The 20,467-nt window shown below is 30.8% G+C and overlaps 2 protein-coding genes across 3 annotated transcripts; both read right to left on the bottom strand.

Annotated features, from left to right (window-relative positions):
- Positions 1-3,564: 3,564 nt before the first annotated feature.
- On the bottom strand, positions 3,565-8,874 carry LOC142518344 (ABC transporter E family member 2). Of its 2 annotated transcripts, none has more exons than XM_075621103.1 (12): positions 8,732-8,874; positions 8,481-8,613; positions 7,323-7,408; positions 7,139-7,236; positions 6,944-7,061; positions 6,772-6,861; positions 5,926-6,230; positions 5,636-5,831; positions 5,359-5,544; positions 5,009-5,278; positions 4,298-4,543; positions 3,565-4,189 (listed from the first exon to the last, which is right to left on the bottom strand). In XM_075621103.1, the coding sequence occupies exons 2-12, from the start codon at positions 8,584-8,586 to the stop codon at positions 4,070-4,072; spliced, it is 1,821 nt and encodes a 606-aa protein (XP_075477218.1). In that variant the 5' UTR covers positions 8,587-8,613; positions 8,732-8,874; the 3' UTR covers positions 3,565-4,069. The 2 variants fall into 2 exon arrangements, with proteins under 2 accessions (XP_075477218.1, XP_075477219.1); XM_075621104.1 differs by having other exon boundaries at positions 8,710-8,861.
- Positions 8,875-13,410: 4,536 nt separating this feature from the next.
- LOC142519128 (putative zinc finger CCHC domain-containing protein At4g19190) lies at positions 13,411-16,267 on the bottom strand. The gene is made up of 7 exons (XM_075622060.1): positions 16,004-16,267; positions 15,771-15,833; positions 15,544-15,683; positions 15,228-15,341; positions 14,893-15,094; positions 14,129-14,243; positions 13,411-14,043 (listed from the first exon to the last, which is right to left on the bottom strand). The coding sequence occupies exons 1-7, from the start codon at positions 16,211-16,213 to the stop codon at positions 13,682-13,684; spliced, it is 1,206 nt and encodes a 401-aa protein (XP_075478175.1). The 5' UTR covers positions 16,214-16,267; the 3' UTR covers positions 13,411-13,681.
- Between the last annotated feature and the right edge of the window lie 4,200 nt (positions 16,268-20,467).

Raw genomic sequence — 20,467 nt, 5'->3', positions numbered from 1 at the left:
TTTTGTATCAATTAAGTCATTTTTCATTAAATTGATCCACTTATGTGAGTTATTTTTTCTTAAATTGGTTCAATTAATTTGCTTATTTGGCTCTTTGATTGATTTTTTACTCAATTAGATCATAATTATTTCTTGCATCTGTTAGTATTTAAATTATAATTTGTATTTGTTTTGTGACAAAAATCAATTATTTACACTTTCTTATTTTGATGATCCATATTTTGTTTGTATTATATATAGATTCATCTCTGGCTCCTCTAACTCGTGAGATTAGGCATAAGGAGTTAATTCATTGACTCTTTTTTGAGTTTATATATGTCCTTTTTTATAATCTAATAAATTTAAATAATATATTAGCTAGACATCGTTGATAATAATGTGCATTTAATTATCAACTCGTAAGAAATACTTTTATATTTAATAAAAAATATATATATAGAACTACTATATCCCAAAAATTAGCCCAGTGTCTCCAATTTTCTGGAGACGCCCTGCTCCACACACACACATATATATCTATATATATGCATCACCCATTGGTTTAAGGTGAAAATGATATTTTGGAAATCTAATGCCTCAAATAAAAAGACTTGGAGTCATTATTATAATACCCAATGAGACACAAATTTGCTATGTTTGTCCCTTTTACGAAAGACGAGGAATACTTTTCCATGCAGAAATGATCACCAAAAAAAGTATAAAATTGTTTTTTTTATTAAATATAATATAATTTAGTAATAAAGATGAACCCCATAGTTATTAAGTACTTTAAAGTATTAGATAAAAACGAACATTATGGGTTGGAAGCCACTCAAAAAGGACCCTTAGATGTTTCTATCCAATGCATTTTTATTTTTAAAATAAATAAATAAATAATCTTGGATGATGGGGTTTACTAGGGACTTGTGCCTTAGCTAATTCGTAAGAGTTAATTAAATTTTAAAATACTTTTTCAAGTGTCAATTATGGTTGTATTAACATTAGAGACGGGGCAGGAGGTAACCACTACCTGTGTCACTCATCTTATTCACTATACATTTGTGATTAATTAGCGTTTTATTATAGAAAAATTTACGTCCAAATTTTTGAATTTGAGAGTGAAACCTAACCTAAAAAAACTTACTCGTCGAACTTGTTGGAGAATCATGTATGAGGATTTTCGAGTTTGGAATGGAGACAGTTCTAGTAGCATTCTACTCGTACCCAACCCGAATAATCGATTAAGTTATAATAATCTCATTACCTTGAAAGGTACAATGACTATCATCTTGTTACTCAAATTAATGGCTTCATTTAGACACAAACTAACATCTATAAATACATATCAATTAGGATAAACTAAGAATCCTTATAATCTTGGGGGCACCAATTATACATTTTCATTAATATTCATCCCTTAACCGTAGAATCACATCCAATACAATAATATATTTATATATATATAATAAATCTCTTATATCTTCAAATTTATTAAATTTAATAAGATATGGAGGAAAAAATTGTGTGTGTTGGCTATTTCCAATGGCCCTTCTCGTTTATTTTAAACACTATCTAATTTGTTTAAGTTGATAAATCACTATTATTAATACAAAATATTAAATTAATCCCAATGCTCAGCTGTAATGTCTTTCGTCACCTATTGATTAAATTAATTAAATGACATATTATTGTTGTTATTATCATATAATTAATTGGAGTTGAAAATATGTAGAATGCAACAGCCGACAAGTGCTCTGCCTTTCGTTTAAAAAATTTACATGATTTAGGTAATTCATGATATAAAATTTGAGTTGACAATATTTTTTTTCCAAAAAATATTAATATTATTAAAAATTAGTTGACATTTTGTCGTAGAGATATTATTGTAATATTGTAGCTTATAAACAAAAAAAAATGTTATTAAAAGATGATGGAAATATTTCTGGCAAAACTTGTCTGAGCTCAAATCGAGAACACAAATTAAGAATATTTATATTCAAAAACAATAATAAGAATATTTTAAATATAGACCAAATGGGAATTTTTGTACGAGAATTTAGAGATTGGATTTTTTAGATAAAATAAATTCCATCGTTTAGTTTTCAACTACTACATTGCATGTAGATTTTATGTTTCTACGTGAAAGTCTAATTTTTAATCTAACTTATGTTCTTTCTATTGCCCAGTTTCTATATACTTTTAACCATATTAAGACAAAAACTTGTGTGAGACGGTCTCACGGTTCGTATTTTGTGATACGAATCTCATATTTAGGTCATCCATGAAAAATATTACTTTTTATTGTGCATCTCGGTAGAATTGACCCGTCTCACAGATAAAGATTCATGGGACTATCTCATAAGATACATACTCCCGTGTTAATTGTCTGGTCACACAATTAATATTTAAGTTATTTATTTATGCAATTTACGAATAAAATTTTTGTTGTTTTGCAAGTGAAATCAGTATTGACTTCTTATCGGGCTAAAAAAAAAGTATTGACTTCTTATAAAATAATGAGAAATATGCATTCAAGAATTTTACTAATTTGAAAATAAGTATGTATTTTACCCATAAAAAATGACTCATACTGTAGGGAGGGGAGACATCGTGTGACTTAATTAATATGTGCTCTTAGTAAAATAATATTAATATTGTGTCATCGATTAAATCTACAAATGCATTTTTATATCTTATTTTTCGTCAAACTGGGACTGTTCCCTATAAACTTTTCTGGAATTTTAGCTCAATCCTCGCTGCCAAGTCCCCGTGGGTACAAGATATTCGTGTGAACATCTGAATTTAAAACAAAAAAATATTGATGAACTCTATATTGTTTTTATTTGAATCCAGACGTTCACACAAATATCTTATATAAAAATACACCAAAAATAACATTGACTCAACCCACTACATAATATCTTATATGACAACGGAGATTACCTAAAAGCCAATTCTTTGATACATAAAATAATGTATTTAAAATATGACCATATTCATAACATTGTTTTATCACTAAAAAGTAAAAACAAGGGACAATGAAATATATTAATATCAATAAAAGTTACTGTCATTTAAACTAATTTTGTCATAATTTATAAACAATTTTATAATAAATAAATATCGAGATACAATATTTGTAACTTTGAGGGATCAACACATCACACTTAAATTGTCATCGGATATAAAATATTTGATTCACATTGTCACTATTAGCGACGAGTTTTTTGTAAAAAAACAAAGACAAAAACTTATGTGAAACGGTCTCACGGGTCGTATTTTTCGAGACAGATCTCTTATTTGGGTCATCCATGAAAAAGTATTATTTTTTAAGCTAAGAATATTACTTTTTATTATGAATATTTGTAGGGTTGACCCGTCTCACAGATAAAGATTCGTAAGACCGTCTCACAAGAGACCTACTCAAAAACAAATGACCTTATAGCAATTAGCATCATTGTTAACGTCGAGTGTTCGATTCTTATCGATGGTAAAGAATGCAGTAATTGAGAAAACGATTAATCTCTATTGAAAGAACAATCAACACGTGCGGCACTTGAACTCATGTTGAATTGCTACACTATCATCTTCAATTTAAATAAATAAAATTATAAATGTGAGATCCTACAATAATATCCAATTTGGTCTGTACGTTATCTGAGTTTGCCAACCGAAATAACCCAAAAAAATGTACATAAATCCACACCCGTCCTTCCCCAACTTACTTATGATCCAATTAAACTATAAATTCCACGTCAAAAAAACATACGAGGTACGATACAATGGTCGACTCGCAAATTTAAATTACCAAAAAAAGGAAAAGCAAAGCCTAACAATAAGACAATTAAAATGGCCAAAACTGGAAATCAATAACAGCAGACTCATCTCGTATGGGTAATCAATTTTACCACTAAAAATCGCCTTTTCTTCAAACATATTCATTCAGTCACTTTTAGCCACCAGATGTTGAAACCCTTTTTTCGTTGCTAAGATTTGCCACCTTAAGATGGACTTGGAACACTAGATAATATCACCCAGACGGTAAAAGTGGTAACCGAAAACCACTTTTAGAGAGGATATTATATTGGAATTAGTCGTCCAAATAATAATATGATCCTGCAGACTTCTGCTCCCGGTCCTTGGTCGAGTCCAGTTTGTTGATTCTTGGACGATAATTTGTCGGATCTCGTCTAAAAGTAATGTCTAGATGCTGCATACAGTAGTAAGACACATTGTCATTGGTGGTTAGGATTGGATGTACAAATCGAAGAATGAAATTTCATGGAGACCGACCTAGTAGTAAAGTTTAGGGGCTTACGGATAAGAATAGGTTCATTCCTGTCAGCAAAGATTGAGGCGAATTGGCAATGCAATCTATGGATGGCTTACCCTCGTACACAATAACCCTGTCTGCAAGGTATGTTGCCATTATGAAGTCGTGCTCGACAACAAATGCGGTCTTCTTTGCATGAAGTATAAATCTCTTAATGACTTTTGAAGCAACAATACGCTGCTCAGAGTCTAGATATGCACTCGGTTCATCTATTAAATATATGTCGGCGGGCTGCAAGCAAACCCAAAAAAGCAAATCATAAATCATAAATCAGATGATGCGTCACTGTGGATGCAGTAATTCCGGGGACTGGGGTGACTCAATCATATTGGGAGCCCAAATTTGAACTTCTAAAATAAAATAAAATTTCAATTTTTTGGGTTGGGGGAGGGCCAATTGGTCAGGCCCTAAAGGTCATGGTGGTGATGATTCGGTAAAAGCATACACAAACAAGCACACGTACGAAGCACAAAAGTAAAAATGTTGTATACATTCAATACAACTTAATCTCAGCATTTTCTGACATTTATCAAATTGAAAGGTCAAGAAAAAGATCTTAAAGAATATGTTAAAGAGGACCAAAGCAACATGATGGATTTCCGGCAGATATTTCATATGATATCTACTATCTTATCAAGCAAAGACAACTCGCTTACAAAAATATAAATAAATAAGTACATGCAGGCAAAAAATAACCTTTCCAAGGCAGAGGGTCAAAGCAACTCTTTGCAATTCTCCACCAGAAAGATTCACGACTTCTTGATCCATTAGTTGCTCAATTAGGAGAGGCTTCATCACATCTGATACGAACTGCGGATGCATATAAGAATCACGTATTTTTTGATGTAACAGTATTCTAACAGTAGATTGGAATTTCGGACTGATCTTCTGTGGCTTGTAAGAAACATTGAATTCTGGAATCTCTACATCTGAGCCTTCTACTGAGTCAGGTTTCAAAAGACCGGCCTGCAATTCAAATGGCTACAAATTTTAGCAAAAAATGACCATATCATCACACAAACAATAAGACCGATAAATTAATTTACCAGCATCCTAATGAACGTTGTCTTCCCTGTCCCGTTTTCGCCAAGCATGACAATGATTTGAGAATCAGTGAACTCCCCTTCCACAACCTTCAGTTGAAAATTACCCTGAGTTTTAGTCATGGTTGGATACTTATACCTCGCGTATGTCTCGATTTCCTCGGCACTTTCCTGGGGAGTTTCTGCAACCTGAGAGGAAAAGAAACGTACTAACGCAATCTTACTCAACACCAGAATTCCTGTTACGAGCTATATATTCAAATGAATTATTACAAGTTACCCTAAAAGTAAGAGATTCATCCCGAAATCTTAGATTCTCTGTTGGGACAAATCCAGCCAGAAATATATTGATTCCCTCTCTGACGGAGAACGGGAGTGTTACAACCCCATATACACCAGGCCTCCCATAAAGGCAGCAGATGAAGTCCGATAAATAATCAAGTACACTAAGATCATGCTCCACAACAATGACATAGCTGAGAAGTAAAATATTTTTAGCGTAAGGTCTCGTAACAGAGAAGGGTGAACTCTGATTACTAAACAAGAGTACAAACAGAAATGTCATGAAACCTGTTGGGTCGGAGCAAAGATCTGATAACTTGAGCAGCTTTGAGCCTCTGCTTCACATCAAGATAACTTGAGGGCTCATCAAACATATAAATCTCAGCATTCTGTATAGCAACAACAGCTATAGCAAATCTCTGAAGCTCTCCACCAGATAAATCTCCCACATTGCGGTCCATGACCTGAGTCAGCTCAAGATCAACACAAAGTTCTTCTTTTACATCTCTCTCGTCTTTCTGAGTAAGAACTTGCCCAACATTCCCTTGAACAGCTTTCGGTATGTGGTCCACATATTGTGGCTTGATGATTGCCTGAAAAATGAATAAAAAAAATTAGAAAAGAAGCATAAAAGCAACCATCAATAGTAAGAAAGGTGTCACAACTTGGAAGAAAGAAATGAGATTTAAATTCACAAGTCAAAAGGCTAGAACATGACAAGTCAATTATAATAAAAACTGAACTTAAACAGTCTCCGCTACAACAGGACTTGTTAATATTTTCCGTAAGAAATAAAATAAAACTCCGACTAACCATTTTATATAAATCAGGCAATCAGAAGAGACTAAATGCATACAATGATATTAAGAAATAAATGTGCCGTCACAAACTATCAAGGTAATTATGTAGGCTACATTCCTATAGGATTATCACCGGCCAAGAGATATTTTCCTGAATTCAACAAAAGCAGAGATCATTTCAAAAGTTTTGAACAATGTAGTGACTCAAGCAGCGTCAAAATCACTCCGTAAACAAACTTCAAAATAGAAGCAGCCAATTTCTGCAGAATTTCTAACTAAAACACAAACATGGCATCTCTTATCTCGACAGCAATTTCTTTTAATCAGAAATTACCTTCAAATTATCTTCAAGGATACGCGTAAAATAGTTTTGCAGCTCAGATCCTCGAAAGTATGTCAAAATTTCCTGCCAATCAGGAGGGTTCTGCCAGACAATTTTATACGAGAAGCATTGAGAAACAAATTAACCTCCGATGGAAAAAATTAAAAAAAGTTAAATGCCTTACATTAAAGCGTCCCAAGTTAGGCTTCAATTTGCCAGCCAAAACTTTCAGAGCAGTTGATTTTCCAATGCCATTAGTTCCAACCAAGCCAAGAACTTGACCAGGTCTTGGAACAGGTAATCTAAGTAAAAAAAATTAGAAGGTTAGCAAGTAATAGCCAAAAGCCATATACTGAGGGTAACAGCAACAAGGTCAAACCTATGCAATTTAAAGGTGTTGGGACCATAACGATGTGTGGTATCCTTATCGAGGTCTTTTGGCAGATTGATAATCTGGATGGCTTCGAATGGACATTTCTAGATAGCAAGTCAAACATTTTGTGAGTTGGGGAGCTTGAAAATTTAACACTAAGGCAAAGAAATGTTCCTCTCACTGGACAGACCTTCACACATATACCACACCCAATACACAACTCCTCAGAGATGAAAGCAATCTTCGATGCAGGAGTCACCTCAATGCAAAGTTTGCCTGCAATTATACAGAATATCATAAATACAGGCAAAGAACTACAAATCCATGCAACAAAAATAAAAATCGATTCATTAGAGTAGCTTTTGGTATAGTAGTTTAACACGTCTCTAAAGCTGGATTGCTGGAAATCAGAATTAAATTGTAAAAATTCTGAAATATTTTTCTCTCTTTTGACTACTATATAGCCAAATCTTGATGCTCTGTGTGCAGAAACAAGCATCCCAGACACTGCAACCGTTTTTCATAATTGAGGGAAAGTAGTCCACATTCAAGCGTACAGATTTCACCCAGAGAATAAAATTTGGGGGCCGAGGGACAATGGGCAGGCAGGCAAATGCAGTTATGAAGAATAATCGATTTCTATTGCAAACAGCCAAACAACAAATTTGCTGAGATATATAAATGACGTATAAATAGATAAAGTAATACGCATGGAGAGGTTATAAATCCACATATGAAAGGTCTTGATAACAATTATTTCTATGAGCCAAATGCAGCCAGCATACATGAAATAATGGTAAGTATATCGCGTGACGGTTGACTCTGGGCAATAATTATGCCCCTCATTGTTGTTTAGAGAAACCTATTCAAAGCTAATTACTGATGCATGATTGGGATACACTCAATAAGGGAGCCGGAGCCGGAGCCGGAGCCAGTAAAGGTTTTATGTCCAATCCAATTAGAAGGAAATATAATCACATTAGATACGGTAATGGATTTGGAGGAAAATTCAAAAATAAATGAAAAACATTGTCCACAAACTTTAAAGCAGACCTATGCTTTCCCAAGAGAATGCTCGCAATCCACATCCTCACCTACTCACCTTATCAAAATTTTGAGCTAATCCACAAGAAAAAGTGCATCATGATGATGCTGTTAAAAGTCACAAAGCCACATGAATTATTACCCTCAATATAAATATCCATCATCACCACAGGATATATAAAACCCTCCAATCCAAATACAAAACTGAACAAAACCCAGAAAATACACTTTCGATCAATATCCCACAATAACCACAACATAAACCATGCACAAAAATCAACCTCGGAAAAGGAGAAAAAATTACCGGTTTTGACAACAGGGCAGCTTTTTTTGCACTCCTGGCGACATTTTTTCGGCTTGCACTTATCGGAGCTCACTATAGCGATACGTGTCAGTTTCTGATCCGCCATCCCTCTCTGTATATCTTCGATTGATCACTGGCCAAATTACAAAAACAAAAACAAAAACAAAAACAAAATTGAAATCAAAACTTCAAAAACCAAACAATGAAAGTAACAAAAGGAATTGCGTACAATTAAAGAAGACTGGAGTCACCCCGTGGATGACAGAAGTAAAGAGGGAACGTGCTAATATTCTGGTGGCACACGACAGGCAAAAGAAAATTGGGTTAGGGTTCCAGGGAACGCTATCCGATGAAATCGCATTACTTGATGATTGATAAAAAACGCTTTCGCTGCTTTGAATATGTTTGCGAAGGATGTCCTGCTATTTATATTATTATTATTATTATTATTATTATTATATATATATATATATATAATTGTAAATATTTGTGAATATTGGTATTTTATTGTATTTGAAATAATAATAACGTCACGACGATATGAATAATTTTAGTTTTTCATTTTTTGTAACAATAATAATAATAGTGTATTGTGATTTTGCCGACTTATTAAAATGAACATAATCATATAATGTTGCTCTAATGTTTGTTAATTTGATTGACTTATATATGATTAATGTATCTTCTTAATTTTTTAAACTTCAAGTTAAATAAAATATAAATTTGTGATTAGACCTTCATAATTATTATTTTTTTAGCTTCAAGTTAAACAAAAGTAATTTATTTAATTGATATATTGATGCATCACTTTGCATTTTTTCCTCACTCTTAGTTAATAATCGATAATTTTTTAATTTAATTAATTTAATTGACACATAATTATGCATTAGGTTGAATATTTTAGATTTGATGATAGAACAAAACTAAATTCTAGAAATAAACCGAACTTAGTAGTCTAACTAATTAATAACCTAACTGATAAATTTGTATGAAAGATATCGTGAGCTAAACTGATTTTTATGGTCGATTGATTTAGATCCACCGAATATCTATCATTCTGTATAAAATCTTTTCACTTTATAGTAAATCAGTTCAATTAGTGATTAAGGATCAGACTCGACTGTTTAAAATTTTCGTTTTTCATCGATCAATAATTAAAGTTCAAAGACGCGGTCAGAATTCTAAATATATCAGAAAAGATGACGACCTGGCAACAAGGACATCCATAGTCATGCACGAATATATTTGGAACATGTTACCGTTGCCAATTGAAGGTATAAATAAATCAATAGGCTTGAATCGAGACATTGTTCTGACTCTCAGTCATACAAAATAAACTGATAATCTCTCGATAAAGATTTTAAATCCCAACCAAAAGTTAGCTCACCCAAATAATTCATTATCAGATCAATTATATGATCACTTTTGTACTTAAAAGTTTTCAGTACTATTTGTGAAGGTAAGTAAGAAGTCTTACTTCTCAAATTCTTTAAATCAAAGTTTTACTGAGGGTTTCAGTCATATATGTTCAAGTCCGGCTGAACAATATTCATTTGATGGATGTAGATATACACTAAATTTCAAAATTAACTTTTGATCATTTTTTTATTGTGAAGATTATTTTCACACAAAAAGATTAACTATTTTGATAAATAATTTTTTTAAAAATACATAAAAACTTTTTATAAGATAATGTGATTATCTTAAAATTTTGATTTTTGTAAAGTTATAATAAAAATATAAGAATATATGGAATAAAATATTAAAATATAAGAATGAAATATCACTTGATTCGAAAAATGAAAATAAGAAAAAATTAAAATTAAAACAAAAATAACAAATTTGTAAAAAAAAACAAAAACAAAAACAAAAGTAACGATTAGTTTAAAGAATTATATTTGCAATTTCTGTTTTGTTAAATTTTTGCATATTTTCTACATTTCATGTTTTAAGTAACTTATTGTATGAATTGAGATCATCACTAATAAAAATACTCAAATAGAATAATCAATAAAAGGATATAATTGCCATGATTTTATAATTACACTCCATTTGTGATAAATTTGATACATATTTTACACATGAAATTGAGCGTAAATAACACAAAATGTAGTGTAAATATCAACTGTCATAATTGCCAATATATGCTATAAAAATTAAAGATGAAATATGTTTAGCAAAAAGTGGAGTGTAAATATCATTTATCTGATGATATATATTAATTATTATATACTTCTATAAATATAAATAGACAAAATGAATGAATAAGAGTAGATAATCTCAAGGTAAATAAAATTTAAGGAATACGTGTTTGTGAATCTGGAAATAAACTTTATGAGTATTCCCAATGTGTAGCAATTTATATATTATATGATATAATAAGATTGGAAATGCACATTCTATCCCAAACTCATTCTCCCGTGGATCTTTCGGGCATTAATTTAACTGGATTGTAGAGATGATTTTGAAAATTTTGTATTTCTTTGTTGAGTTCATTGGACATAATCAGCTGGTGTTTAATGGCATTCCATTATCACGTGACGAGGTACATGACCAAATTATCGCATCAGGCTGTTTAAACTTTTATTGCATCTTATGTACGAGAAAACGGTACTCTAAAGGGTAAATATTACTTTAGCGTGGGGATATTAGGGAGAGACCATTATGAGCATTTGATCTTTGCTGAAAGACTAAGGGGGGTGTATTGGTTATAGACTTTTAATAACTTTTATGGAGTTTAAAAGTCTAAAGATATTCAAACTAGACTTTTATATACTCCATAAAAGTTTAGTGATATTTAATGTAAACTTTTGTAGAATTTTAAAAAGTCATGTGGTATTCAAACTTGAATTTTAAAAACTCTACAAAAGTCTATAGGTATTCAAAATGTCAATAGACTTTTAATGACTCTATGGAATTCTATTAAGTATAAGAATTATAGCCTAAGGTACAACAATAAAATATCAACAAAAGTTTTTGATTCAACCTAAAGATTTGGATGTACATTTAATTGAGAAATCTCCCAAATTCAATACAAACTTTCATTCTTTTCTCATCTATTTATTTTTCCTTTTATTTGTACTTTTTAAAAACATAATTAAAATTTAATTTTTTTATTAATTATTATATAACATTTTATTTTTAATTATTTTTTTTTATTTTAGTTAATCTATATATTAAATTATTGTATAAGCAAATTCATACCGATACTATACCAAAATTTTCGGTATACCGAACCAAAAAAATCTTACATTTTAAAAAAATTTATAATTTATTGTTTTAAAATATTATATATTTTAAAATTTTTGTATATTTTTCCGGTATTTCGGTATATACCAAAATTTTCAAATTGGATATCGTTACCGTACCGAAAAATTCGGTATTGTTACCGTACCGTATCGAAATTTTCGGTATACTTAAAATTCGGTAAATTCAATATTTTTTTGTTATGGTAATCTCGGTATACCGAAAATTCGGTATTTTTTTCCCACCCCTAACAGGGCTTGTATTGGCATGTGCTATATTACACAATTTTCTTTGAAAGAATTGTCAATTTGATGAATTTCAAATTGAATTATATAATGAAGCTCAATTGACTTCATCAGCACAAGTTTATGAAGGTGACGACTTTGATCAGTTATTTAATACTCAAAAACAACAACGAGCAAATGCTAATGCATGGAGGGATATCATATCAAATGGAATGTAGAACGATGTTGATCAAATTGTCAGTAATGATTAGATTTTTTTAATAAAAGACTACTCATTATTTTGAGTGTTCTTTTAATAAAATTTTATTATGAACTTATAAAAATATTATTCATTAATATGTTGAATTGACTTAAAAAATTGAAATTTTGATTTCAACAAATTGGATAGTTCATTTGTCGTTTTTCACAAATTAAATTGATTTAACTTTTAAGTAAGTAAATTCATTTACATTCATAAATAAAAATAATAATTTAAAATTGAAGAGGTTATCTATGTCCAATAATTATTTTAAAAAAATTAATAAAAAATAAATCACAATTATAAACTTCAAAATTCACATAATTCTATGAAAAAGTTTACAAAAGTCTACAAAAATATTGAAAAAAAGTCTATAAGAGTCTATAAAATTTGTTTTACAATTCTATGAGATTCCATAAAAGTCAATAAAAATCTATCAACTCCACAAAAGTCCATCATTTAAAAAAAGTCATTAAAATTCTTTGAAAGTATAGAATGAATACACCCCATAAGTTTGACGGTCTGTTTCTCACTTCACTTGGGGGAAATGCTGGTATTCAAGGAATAATAATAATAATATAATAATAATAATAATAATTTATTAATCGATTCCAAAATAAATTATAGGAATGGAATTGGATTAAATTATTTGTAATGATCAAATAATCTTCTAGGAAAAAAGAAATTAGAATCACTATTATTCAAGAATTATATTAGTACTGTTGTTGTCATGGGTATTGCTGTTATTTTCAAAAATAATTTTGCCAGAAGGGGAAGAAAAAGGAAGCATGGGAATATAATTTCCCAAGGGAATTTGCATTCCCAATTTCATAACTTACTAATAAAATTTTTGAAATAAATTCAGAATATCTATTTTTAATCCTTTCATGAAAGTGCTCTCTTATTATTATAACTTAAAATATAATTAATTTAGATTTTTAAAATAATTGTATCCTATGATTTCGTACCAACAAAAATACTTAACAAATTCTTTAATTATTTTTTTATTTTTCTTATTCGATTTTAATTGTTATGCTGTTTCCCACTGTTTAACTTTGATTTTAAGCATGTTAACATCGCCTTCTATTTTCTTGGTTCTTTTTTCCTTTTTATGTGGCAACTATTACCAATACTCCATGATTAATTAGATTAATTGATTGTTTAATTTTTTTTTTTGCTGGTTTAAAAACATGGACATCAACAGTGAACTTGTTTAGCCACAATTATTACAATCCATTAGAGAGATCGCAACTTGAAGTTAACACAAATTCTACGTCCAAGACTAGAGGTGGGGGAAAACTATTCTGTATATTTTATGCCCGTAAAGATCTTTTAAAAAGACAAAAGGTACATAAAATTTGCATATATTTAATAGATTTCTCTCCGCCTCCATTTGCAATTCAAGAGATTAATCTGAGGATGAAACCAAATGATGACGCCGGTGATGGTGACGATGATGTTGATGCTGGTGTCTATGCCGGTGCCGGTCTAGATGCCAGACTGTGTTTAGCTCTATGCTGTTCATCAGAATCTGAAGCCTCTGAAGAACTTGAATGACGAGACTTGTGCCTGCGGCTCCTCTTTTGATGCCTGCCATCTTCTGAGCTTTCTGGTGAACTTAATTCCAAATTCTGTTGCTTCTTTCCCTTGTGTCTCTTCTCCTTTGATCTCTTCCGTTTAGCATCGCCAGAAGAAGGTCTACTGCCGTGATCATCGCTTAATTCAGCACTTACTGGCAACGACCTTCTATGTTTGCTCTTGCTAGACTTTTTCTTGGCTTTTCTTGAGGAGAAGTTGGTTAGCAAATCAGGTATGCTGGCTTCTCCAAGGAACCCTGCATGTTAAATGATAAAATTAACATTACCGAACCTTGAAAATTATCATCACTAGGTGGATGGACTGGATTTAAAAAACATCACCTCCATACTCATCAAATATGTCCTCTGCAACTATCTGCTGATTGGGATCATCAGGGTTGAACCCTCCGTGTGGAGGACTCATTCCCGGCTTCTGTTTCAATTCCCACTTCAGAGGCTGTGGTGAAGCTCAAAAAAATTAGACACCGAGAGAGACTAATTTATGGAACTACAACTGAGCAAGCTATAATCAAAATAATAGCAAAAACAGTTACAAAATTCCAGAAGCTAAAAAATGAAGCTGAAACGAACGTGAACTTCCTTTTTGTCTGGCTTCGATTTCTTAAACCCAAGTACTTTTTGAATGTACATCAAGGAACAGCTAAAAGATAAGAACATAGAAACGTGAAACTGCAACCTGAGGCAGATAACTGTATAAGAAACTATTCAGGTCATTCATAAATTCAAAACTCTTATACAATTTCGTAAAGTTCAAAAGAACTAGGATGCAGAACGTCATCTACCTATCATTTTGAAGATTCAATTTTGATCAACCGGCATAAAACCTAATGCATACTCGTGATATCATGTAAGCAAGGGTAATAGGGTATGCTAGATTCTTAGTCTGAATGTGCCTAATCATATACTGCAGTTAAGTAAACGTGAACACTGTCTGATATTGTGTGTATAGATAGACTTTCAAACCAATCTAGCATCTATATCTGATAGAAAAAATCACATTTGCTACTTAATCAACAACAGCAGTCCGAAATTAATATATTTACATGAAGGCATAATACAAGTAAAGCACGAAATTAAAAATTTACCTCACTAAATTCAGTTTGAGCAATGATAGTTGTTAACGGATCGTCCCTTTTCAATCGACTCTCCTCATTTGGCATTATAGCATCCTTCAGTGGGCATTCACGATCACCACTCTGGTGGCCAAAGTTACCACATCTAAGACATTTCACATTGCGGATCTCAACTCCAAATGGCTTCGCCCTGACTAAAACACCAGTTTCTAACCTGGACGAGGATGACATTTTTGTTTTAAGTAGTAAAGAAGGGATCTCACAATATAACGCTCTAAAAATCACATAAGTATCGAGCGATTCTGCCACATAACAGCCCCTACAGAAGGAGAAGCATGCAAACACACCTTGGAGCATTTTTAAGGACTTCAAATTGTTCTTCTGTAGGTAATGCACGACCATATAGGTCTTTTGGCCTTGATTTCTTTTTCTCCACAGTAGAGGGTTTAGTTTCCACATTCCTAGCAGAGGCGTGGGATTAAATTTTGTATTTCGACATCAGAAGCATGACTAAGAAACAATTTAATTCTCAAAACAAAAATCAGAAGCATTACTAAGAAACAGCTTAATTCTTAAAACAAAAATAGTAAGATGGATACATTCAACATGATAGGGAGCTATCTATCTCGTGCATGGTATACAAACATTGGGCCAAACTATTACATTGAAGGTGAGGCTGCATCAAGAGATGGATCCTGTTCGTGATTTTTCTTCTCGTCAGCAACCTCAGCAGCTTTAGCACTTTCTGCATTGTAACCAGGAGGTTTCACATACATAAAGCTCACTGCTTTCATCATCTCCAACTGCACAACGAGTAAATGAAAATTCGGTAGAATAAAATTCTCGTTTTTTACACCAAGTTATGTGCTTCAGTAATAATTTAAAGTTACCTTTTCTTTCTCTTTCTGGGAAATGAGTGCAGTTTGCCTGAGAAACTCCTGCTCCTGTGCATACTGTTCAAGAAAAAAATTGATCAATTCGCTCAGATGTTTCCTCGGTCCTTACAACATAACAATGTTTCATGATACACTTTCACAATTCAATTTAAAACCCTAATTTCAAACAACATTAAAACCGCTAAAAAACAAACAATCGAACATCAGAATGAGCGCTACGCACGAACCTCGCGGGAAACCTCTTCGGCACGGCGCTGCTTCTGCGCGTGAGTCTGCTCAGCGATCCATTTGCGGCGCTGATTGGGGTAAGAGAGCGGATGCCACGGCTTCTGATTGAGGAAGTTGTGTGACCATGCCGTACCGGACTTTGTCCTGTAATCAACTTCCCCTTCTGTTTTCTTCCCCAATCTGAACCCTCCTCCCTGCTCATCCTCCATAATCGAATCGGAATACACACACTTACTTCGTTTTTTTTATATTATATATTCTATTCTAATGTTGACGACATGACCGTCATTTCCATAGTGGATATATTAATGAAAATTGTTTTGTCACTTTATTATTGGATAAATTTATTGTATAATCACACAACGACGTGTGTATCGATATATTAGTAATGATTAAGATGGGAACGAATTTACGGTTTACAAAATTTATGATACCGTCAAAAATATTTTTTAAAAAACTTTGAAATTTTTTTAAAAGAAATATCTTTTCAATTTCATTTCAAATACACGTCATTTTCTTAAAAAAAAATAGTTGATTAAAATTATTTTACAAAATTTTTTGTCAAGAAACTAATTTTATGAAATAAATCTTCAACGTCTATTTTTTTATATCAAAACTATGTCATAATCGAGTTACTCTCATGATATTATATTGTAATGGTTTTAATTAATAAAATTATATAAAACACGTTTAAAATAGGGATACTTGTTTATAAATCTTAATAAAATAGTTAAATGTGTGTTCAATCTTTGTTGGATAAAAAAAAAAAAAAATTTGGATTCGCACAAAAATTATTTTGCACTTCATGTGCCTACAATTATTTTTCAGATAAAATTCGGTACATAATATTAAAAATCTGAACATATATGCGATATTGTAGAACAAATTGTTTTATATATGATAATAAAGATAAAATTTTGAGTATATAAAATTGAAACAACTATATTAATATCAATTTTTACTATGCTTATTTGTATGCTCAAATATCATATATTAGTACGCGATCTGAAATATTTTATAATGAAGTATCATACATTAGTACCATATATTTATTGTTTTTTTTTTTTATCAATATTCATCTGAAAAAAGACGAGTCATTATTACCAAAAAAAAATTGGACAAAAATTTGTGTGAAACGGTCTCACAGGTTGTATATTGTGAGATGTATCTCTTATTTGGGTCATCCATGAAAAATTATTACTTTTTATGCTAAGAGTATTGCTTTTTATTGTGAATATCGGTACGGTTGATCCGTCTCACAGATAAAGATTCGTGAGACTGTCTCACAAGAGACCTACTCAAAAAATTATACATATTTGAGTACTCAAAAATAATATATTAGTATCAAATCTGAAATATTTAATACTGAAAATATCGTATATTAATACTAGACTTTCAAGGTTTTGTACCGAAATTTCATCAAAAAAGACGTGTCATTAATATCAAAAAAATGTATACAAGTTTATGTGCTCAAAAATTATATTAATATCATATCAATAACATTTAATTTTGAAATATCATACATTTGTTCTAGATTTTCAATTTTTTGTAACAAATTTCATCCGAAAAAACATACTGTAGGTCCAAGGAGTGCAAAAACAATTCTTGGGTTAGACACGTACCGCAAAAAAAAAAAAAACATATATTTAATTATTGGGATATGGATTTATTGATCATTTATTTTTTAAGATAGGATATCAAATTGTAAATCTATAATAATAAATAAATAAACAATGTACAAAATTATTAAATAAAAATAATAAATCTAATCATATACACGAATATATCTTTATGAAATAATTATAAACATATTCGTTTATTCACATCCGTATCTAAGGTTAGAGATATCAACATTTTTCTCCATTTGAATTTAAATATTTCATTATCAAATTGCCAAAAAAATCATTTGGGTTTTTGATGGATGAGTGGTGAGATTGTTAAGACAATTGTGTAATATGCGTAGAATACAATCTTCATGTGTAGTTTAATCGTCACCATTATTATTAAGAGTGAGTCTCATGTGAGACCGTGTCACGGATCCTAATATGTGAGACGTATCAATCCTGCCGATATTAACAATAAAAAGTAATATTTTTAGCATAAAAAGTAATACTTTTTCACGGATGACCCAAATAAAGATCCGTCTCACAAAATACGACCCGTGATATCGTCTCACACAAGTTTTTACCTATTATTAATACAAATTTTATTTTCCGTAGTATGACTATATTTTAAAAAAAACATAAACCCTATGTTGCGAAATATTATAATTAAATAAAATATTCACGTTAAATAAAAACATAAAAGAAATTAACAACCAAATTTTCGCATGATTGTTTTGTAAAGTATAATGTAACTATCGAAATTGTAATTTAATATTATCTCTCACGTTTAAAGAATACCAATACAATACAATTCAGGATATTTATATAATAATTTTAATATTTATTTTCATTTTGAATTGAAAAAGAAAAACACACACGAGCTTTTTCAATTGAAAAAGATGGCTGAGTGGATTTTCACTTTAAATTGATATTTTCTTCATCTCAATTAGGTTAAACTATTATAGTTGTTCGGAACCCACAAACAATTCCGATCGAGGGTCAGAATTTTGCGAACAAAAAAAAAGGTTTGAATGGTACGATTCCTTTGTCACCCCAGAAATTTTCATACGAGAGACGGACCCAAAAAGGTATTCGAGTTGGTGGAGTATGTGAGCGTTTGATCAATAGTTAGAAATTCGTTTATCCCACCTACATCTTCTCGAATGATTCTGTCGCATAAGGCTTGTCCAGAATGATTTACCTGACTAGCGTGGTTTACAGTCTATTGCATTAGCTCGATCTACTCAGTGAGCATCGGAGGATAACGACTACGAGTTTTCACACCATCAAAAGAAAGACATGGAGGGATATCGTGACATGTCAATTGATTTTTCACATAAACTTTAACCTCATTATGTACGATTATAATAACAAAATATATACCATGGGTAGTTGAGACGATATGAGTATGATTGAACTGTATCGTGAGGTCACGTGTTCAAATCATCCCTGCTTTCTGCATTCTCAATTTGAGCCTGTCACACATGACTCGTCCAGTGTTGTTTACTCGGTCAACGTTATTGAAAGTTATTGAGTTGACCATATGGTTTATCTAGAATACACAAAATATAGCGGTTACGGGTTATCCCATTAAAAAATAAAAATAAAATAATAACATTTCACCAAAAATAGCAACAACGGATTCCCTTATTAAAAAAATAAAAATAAAATAATATCATAATATATATCTTATCATTGTTTTTAAAAGTAAAATATATTGGGCTTATTATCATATCATAAAATACCAATTACAATCCCTTACCATATATTTTCACACATTTAAATATAGTAAGTATTACTCAAATTAACCGCTAAAAAATCATTGATTTATTCTCTTTAATCCAAAGAGTATTTAAGTAATTATGTAAGTACAAAGATATAAAAAAATTATAGATATATAAAAATTATTGTTTTAAATAAATTCTTTTTAAAACCAACATAATCACTCTTTATTGCTGATTGTGATCAAGACACCGAAAAAGACCACGAACCCCCACAAACCTTAAAGATGCAACAACTTTGGTGAACGTGATGAGTTGCATGAATTGCGTCAAATTAATTGTGAATATAGCTCCAAAGTAATTTTATTTGAAGAGATTTCAACAATTTTTTACCTCAAGTAATGGAGAATAATTATTAAAAATTTATTTAACCTTGCTTATTTAGGTTAACAATATTTATATAAAAATTATATAACAAGGATCACAATGTTTGAGAAAGTTGTGAAAACATTCGTTGGTTATGTTGTTGAAAGTACATTGATCATTCATACTTTTAGTCGTCAATAGACACCTAATGATTACTAAAAACACATTTTATTTGCAATAACAGTAGACAATTGTGAAAAACCAACAAATAATTCGATAATAAATTATATATCCAGTAGAAAAGAAAGATCACCGAATAACAACAATGGAAAAAAATACGGTGATAAGGAAGCAAAATACGAGCATGTCAGAGAAACGCGTCTCACAGATGGAATAGAAAGAAGATATTGAAGAAGATGAAATGTTTTAGATCTGTTTGTACAAATACTTTTAAAACGTTTTTATTATTTTATAAGTTAAAAAAACTTTAATTTATATGTTTGAACAAGAATTTATAAAACACCTTTGAAATTTTCTTTTAAGAAAAATGTTTTCCAAGTATAATTTTTAAAGAATAATTAAGAGATATTTTTTGATGTTTTTAGAATAAAAAATGTGATCTAACAAGAAGGAAAATGTTTGTATAGAATAACAGTCCAAAAACCTTCATCATTATTGTCAAGTTGTTAACTATAAAATCATTTTTTTAAATAGTTGTATAAATACATTTTGAACTGCAAAAACATTGTATAAAATAGTTCCCCTAACGCCT

Source organism: Primulina tabacum, chromosome 11 (genome assembly GCF_025594145.1).
Source record: "Primulina tabacum isolate GXHZ01 chromosome 11, ASM2559414v2, whole genome shotgun sequence".
Taxonomy (NCBI): Eukaryota; Viridiplantae; Streptophyta; class Magnoliopsida; order Lamiales; family Gesneriaceae; genus Primulina; species Primulina tabacum.
Note: the sequence above shows the minus strand (reverse complement) of the source record. Positions and strands in the feature narration are given on the sequence as shown.

Bases quoted from the DNA above. Each gene is read 5' to 3' on its own strand.
- LOC142519128 (XM_075622060.1), bottom strand. From the start codon at position 16,213: ATGGAGGATGAGCAGGGAGGAGGGTTCAGATTGGGGAAGAAAACAGAA. The intron at 15,095-15,227 runs GTGTGTTTGCAT...ATCCTCGTCCAG, and splicing joins GTCCTTAAAAATGCTCCAAG to GTTAGAAACTGGTGTTTTAG. The intron at 14,044-14,128 runs GTGATGTTTTTT...TTTAACATGCAG, and splicing joins CATATTTGATGAGTATGGAG to GGTTCCTTGGAGAAGCCAGC.
- LOC142518344 (XM_075621103.1), bottom strand. From the start codon at position 8,586: ATGGCGGATCAGAAACTGACACGTATCGCTATAGTGAGCTCCGATAAG. The intron at 6,231-6,771 runs GTAATTTCTGAT...TTCATTTTTCAG, and splicing joins TCCTTGAAGATAATTTGAAG to GCAATCATCAAGCCACAATA. The intron at 5,545-5,635 runs GTAACTTGTAAT...TTTTCCTCTCAG, and splicing joins ATGAATCTCTTACTTTTAGG to GTTGCAGAAACTCCCCAGGA.